Below are 6,270 nucleotides of genomic sequence, written 5' to 3' on the forward strand. Positions count from 1 at the left end.
TTATTATATAGAGGGAACGATCCACAGGGATATGTTTCCTCCAGAGGTCAGTGTTTGTATTAAATGCACAGTGTAATTTCTGAGCTTAGAAGCTCCATTCTAAAGAAGAAAGAAGCAGCTGAAATGTTATTACAGGTGATAGAAGTTTATTTTAATAGGGTTCATTAATCAAATCCTATTAAAGGAAATGAAGATGAGAATTATGCATAGGAGTAATATTTGTAAGGCTCTGATGCAGGGATTCCATCTCAATGAATTTAATCTGAACGTGCCCAGGATTGCACTACAAATTAGTACATTTTGGGAGGTAAAATTACTACATTTCATAAGTTTATTAAGATCTCTCTGGATTCCATTATGTGGGGAAAAAAAACTTTCCAAGAGATTGTTTGCTTTGTTTTGGGGGAAAATTCCATTGCTCAGCTTATCATGGATCTGTTGTTCATTAAGAGTGCAGAGCTTAATAAAAGTAAAGTATCTTAGGTTAAACTACTCTGTTTGTACTCCTTCAGCATTATTATTCAGGGAACAATTAAACTTATTGGTTCTCTGATTTTAAGCATTTTACATGTAAGTCCTTTGAATTACATGAATTCTTCTTCTGAGTCAGTGCTGATACATCAGAAGCTGCATAACTCATCCTGCTTGCCTGAAAGATCATGATGCAGAATGAAGAATTTGTGGGAGGAAAAAGAGCAATATGTTCATTGAGTTCCTAAAAACCAGTATTCTGAATTATGATGATGATGGGATATGGTGAGTGTAAGAAGATATAATGTGTATGCTCATTATATCTGGCAATCGTGTGTTTTATAAGATTGTTCAGTGGTTATGGCCAAAAGCAAATGTTGCTAATTGTTTAGAACTTAAAAGGTATCCCCTGATTTTCTAGATCAGCTCTAATCAGATCATTTATACTGAACATTTGAATTAAAAAAAGATGATCTGGAGGCAGAAGAGGAGGAATTCATAAAATACCTAATATTTATTATGGTTAAAAAAATTATGCAACTTTCTCCAATTTTAGTCTAAAAGACAAAAGGAAACAAGTGTGGGTAGAGAAGAGGAAAACATACAAATCTGGTGTGCATAATCCTTCAGGTGAAATAGATGGTGTTAGAAGATCTTCCTTGCATAGGAAGAGTTCAGGGACCTTGATCCTGTAACCGTGGCATTTGTGAGTGAGGAAGTGACTAAGGCCCAGATTTGCAACAATGGACTGTGCTCACATAGTTCCCTACAATAGTTTTTCACAGCAGATTCATCTGGGACAGAAGGACAGGAACAAAGGTGAATGGAGTAGAATTTCTTTATAAGTGATTAACAGTAAAGACATCCCTTGTCCATTTCGGTGAGGGACTTTGCAGCCCAACCTGGTCAGAACAATGTTTTTGTACTTCTGAGTGGAGAATGTTGATTGTCTCAGAGAGAGAGAGAGAGAGAGAGAAACTTACAGTACAACCTTTTCTCACTTAGGCTGGATTGGATCCAGAAGAGTAAGACATGTACAGAAGCCAAATTCCCACAAACTGCATTTGATATTAGGATGTGAACATAGCAAAATCACCTTGTATAATCTCAGCATTCCCCATCCTCTCAATGTATTGCATTACTACAAACGGTTTATAGGAGTTCTAATCTAACACATAGGGAATATGCCAGCTTGGAGAAAGCTGCAAACAGCTCCCCCATTGATGACGTTTCATTTTACAAAATGCTTTTACAATCCTTAGGTCATTCTATCATCACAATGATTCTGTAGAATGCTTGGGACAAAAAAGAATTTGCCAAAGATCTTGTGCTTGAGATCAGAGGCAAGTGACCACAAAGACCAACACCAGCCTGCCTAATAGATCCCATTAGGTTTAATCCACACCAATCACACAAGAAGTTATTCTACTTTCTGTTGTGCACTGCTTAGATGCTATGAATTGGGGTAGGATATAAATATTGTAAAATAAACAAATAGATAGCTAGAGGGGATCCTTCTATGTAAGCCTGTTGTAATAAATGATATGATATGGTATGGTATTCATTTCTTTTATTAAACAATTTTGCCCATGATAGCTTATGCAACAATAACTTCATTAACATTATTAAAACATCGTAATTTTAATACTATTAATTCTCATATTATTAATAATAATATAATTAACTGTATTATTAAAATAAACTAATGTTTCTAAAAACAAAGTCAAATAGATAGGAGAACATAAATTCATCATATTAGCAGAGGGGAGGAAACAATAAACTCCATAGCCTCATCGACTGTAAACAAATGCAATAACTTCTTGTAGCATTTTATTCCATATTTAAAGGTAATTGCAGTAATGGAGATATAGGAGGTGAGGGGGGACAATTTTATGGCATAATTTCTCTTCTCTTGCCAAGCCCATTTGAAATCTATTTATTTATTTATGATGCAAATTAAATTCTAAGTTCTACATTTCCATAACTTTAAGTCCTTTTTCTTCAAAGATTTCTCTAAGTCACACACAGACATCTTCTTATCAACAAACTTATTCCAAGTTATCTATTACAGTTTGAAGAAAAGGTGGTACGCACCCCAATAAAGTAACAGCACAGCATAGCAAACCATATACCTGATATTCAAAGAAACAGCTCGTCCTTATTTTTGCCTTACTAAACCTCCAGAAGATATGAAAATTCACTTAACTCTTTGACATGTCTAACATACAATAAATGTGGGATATTGTAGCTACAGAAGTCTTTGGCTGACTTTGTTCCATCTATGTTCTATCAATACGTTCCATGTTCGATGTTCTATACTATATTCCATCTCCCAGCCTTTTCACTTGAGAAAATGTGGTTTACTCCAACTGTTTCTTTTTAGCATGTAACTTCTGCAAAACGGTAGTGAGAGCAATGTTCTTTTCTTCTAGTTGATTGTGATTGTGATTGAATTCCCTTCCTCCTGCACATTCACTGTCTTTCATTTCCCCAGATGAACCCCAGGCTGGATCCAATGACAATCAATGATAATCAGAGCCTTGGACAAGTTGTGACAGAATTCATTCTGTTAGGATTTCCTCGGGTCCAGGTGTTAGAAGTCTTCCTTTTTGCAGTCATCTCTGTTATTTTCACTCTCACCCTCTTAGGGAATCTGACTATCATCAGTGTGGTAGTAATTGATGCTCATCTTCACACACCCATGTACTTTTTTCTGGGGAATCTTTCCCTTCTGGAAATATTCTTCACCTCAGCCATCGTGCCCAAGATGTTGACTAACTTGCTGTCTAGGAAGAAGACGATCTCATTTTCAGCTTGCATTGCTCAGTGCCATTTCTACTTTTTCCTGGGCTCCACTGAGTTGCTCCTTCTGAGTGTGATGTCCATTGATCGCTATGTTGCTATCTGTAACCCATTGCGCTATCCCATCATAATGAACAGTCGTGTTTGCATCTCTCTGGTGCTTGGCTGTTGGGTGGGTGGCTTTTTGCACATCCTGTGGCCAACAGTAGTGATATCTCAGCTCCCTTTCTGTGGCCCAAATGTAATCAATCACTTCTTTTGTGACAGCACCCCACTCTTGAAGCTTTCTTGCTCTGATACACAGCTCATTGAACTGGTTGATGTGCTTCTCGCTTCCTTTATGCTCGTGGGCACTCTGCTGCTCATCACAATTTCTTACATTTACATTATCTCCACTGTGCTTAGGATCCCATCAGCCACTGGGAGGCAGAAGGCCTTTTCTACCTGTGCTTCACACATCACTGTGGTGACAATCTATTATGGCAGCTCCATTTTTATGTATGCCCAGCCAGCCCAGAGCTCCTCTCTAGAGTTCAACAAAGTGGTGGCCGTTCTGACAGCTGTAGTGACACCACTTCTGAATCCCCTTATTTACAGCCTGAGAAATGAAAAGGTGCGGGAAGCCCTGAAAGAAATGGTAAAGAGAAAACATGCTTCCCAGAGAAGAATAGAATCTTTGATATAATTCCCTGTCTTCCTTGCAAACACTTTGCAAATCCGCCCTGATCGATAAAGAGTTCTGTCATGGGTTACCTGAATTAGCTGCCCCGTGTGGAAGAGACATGACCTCCATAATGAACCAGAGACTGTGCTAATGCTCGGGCATTGTTTTAATCTCCTTTTTTCTGATGATATGCTGATGAAGCCAATGAACTTCAAAGCCAGATTACTGTAATACTTGAAGCCTATGCTGATAGTCCAAGAGAACTGCTCTTGTTGAATCATAACAAGAAACCTGTATTAAAGAATAAAATGAGCTCAGTTGATGGAAAACAAGGTGATCTTTTGATTTAAAAAAGGAATGGAGAATTTAAAAGAAAATAAAGAAAAAGAGAACTTAGGAGGGTTTTTTCCCCTTCTGTTATAGGCTCTTTTGTGGAAGACATTCTTTGTGTGTCGTTTTCTTTCTTATAGATTTGCTTTTTACGTTTGCATTGTTAATACCTTTTTAAATAACATTTAAATTGTTTTTAAAAGGGACTCACACATTTGAACAGCATCTGACTCATTCCTCTGGAGCAAAGCTTCTGAAAGAACACTTGTCATTCTGCGTAGTATACAATAAAGCTGCACAGTTTCAGACACTGACAGATCAATTAAATTGGGTTCAGAACAAATTCTCTTCAGGGTAATTCAGAACCCTGGCTCCTTTTTCATTGTCAACACTAGTGCAAGTATTGTCTCTCACCCTGTCATGGCTCTAGTGAAGTCAGAGAAGGGCCCCAAGGAAGCTTTCTTAACTTCCTCAGAGAAAGGTAGAATCTACATGGGATAGATATGGTCCTACATTTGTTCACTGCTTGGGTTCTGTCTGTCATTCTACCTGGCGAGATGGATGGATTGTAGATTGGACAAAAGGACCATCATTTTCTCTGAAAAGCTTGCCATTCAAAAATTATATCTCTCTGAATTTTGATGTGTCTACATTTCTGAACATAAATGGGTCCTACATCCATTATCAGCAGCCCTGCTATGAGTCATATGAGGTTGGACAGTCATTAAGGCACATATGTCACATTCAAATGGTGGAAGAGCCACAAATCCCTGCATCAGGAGTGTGCTTTTCTGGAGGGGCATAAAGAAATCCCAGGGGGCATGAAGATGTTGGGCTGTAAGAAAAAATGTCAGGGGAAAAAAGCAGTAAAAAGAGCCGGTTTGGTGAAGTGGTGAAGGCACCAGGCTAGAAACCAGGAGATGGTGAGTTCTAGTCCCACTTTAGGCATGAAAGCCAGGTGGGGGACTTTGGGCCAGTCCCTCTCTCTCAGCCCAACTCACCTCACAGGGTTGTTGTTGTGCAGAAAAGAGGAGGAGGAAGTAGTATTAGGGTCGCCACCTTGAGTTATTTATAAAAATAATAAAGGTGGGATTTAAAAAATCTTTTAAAAAATTACTGGCAAAGATTTAAGAGGTGAAGAACAGTAAAGGTGGCCAGGCCAGTGGGAGGGAATAAAGCACAATCAAGATTGGGTCTGTGTGATAGGAAGATTGAAGGTGGAGAGTAGGCACTGTGAAAACTGGCAAGTATGTAGCAGGAAGATTACCAGGTGGATGGACTGGTGGGAAAGAGGAGAGAAGGCATTGTGAAGGTTTACACGTACACCTTGAGGAAATTGGGGAATAGGAAGGCTGATGGAAAGGAAAGAAAGAAGATGTGATGCTCAGAAAATTCAGAATCATTGCATAGAAGAACAGTTCTTAAACTGTTCTTAAACTGTGAGTATCCCCAAGGAGGTAATTTCGGCATATCCAGAGGGTAATGAAGCAATTTATGATTACTTGTTTGTGAGTCAAGGATCCAGTTTGGATCCTCTGCCAAGATGCTTGTGTAAAAGAACAGAGTCTGGGATTTTTCAGGGGAGGAGGATGTAATGACATTATTCAAAATTGGGGAAAGGGGTAATTGGGTCAAACCATGTAATAACCACTGATAGAGAAGGTCCTCATGGGTCATATTTTTTCTCCACAAATACCAACAATGTTGGTGGACTAGTCAGCAGTAGGAAAAAGTTGTTCACTTCTAAAAGCCATCTTCCCTTCCACGGTATGCCCACCAGAATTCTTTCTCCAGCCCTTTCATCACCAAAGCCCCACTGAGGCTTTACAGAAAAGGGTTCCACTTCTCACTCAACAGTGGTCATCATCCCATTCCTTCAAGTTCTCATGGTGTACAAAGAAAGATGCCTGCATGGCTACCTGCACAGTGGAGGCTTTGTATGTACAACTGTAAGACAATCATGCTGAACATACTAACATCCAATGCGCTTTTGGGATGAGCTT

At 38.9% G+C, this 6,270-nt stretch overlaps 1 protein-coding gene across 1 annotated transcript; it reads left to right on the forward strand.

The window, feature by feature from the left end:
- The first annotated feature begins 2,965 nt into the window (after window positions 1-2,965).
- LOC107326077 (olfactory receptor 6M1-like) lies at window positions 2,966-3,958 on the forward strand. The gene has a single exon (XM_015887688.2). It carries the CDS (start codon window positions 2,966-2,968, stop codon window positions 3,956-3,958), a length of 993 nt encoding a protein of 330 aa, XP_015743174.2.
- Window positions 3,959-6,270: the final 2,312 nt, after the last annotated feature.

The sequence above is a fragment of the Python bivittatus genome, unplaced genomic scaffold, assembly GCF_059951505.1.
Source record: "Python bivittatus isolate LINGU-HERP-01145 unplaced genomic scaffold, Pbiv_v1 ctg000270_np1212, whole genome shotgun sequence".
Taxonomy (NCBI): domain Eukaryota; kingdom Metazoa; phylum Chordata; class Lepidosauria; order Squamata; family Pythonidae; genus Python; species Python bivittatus.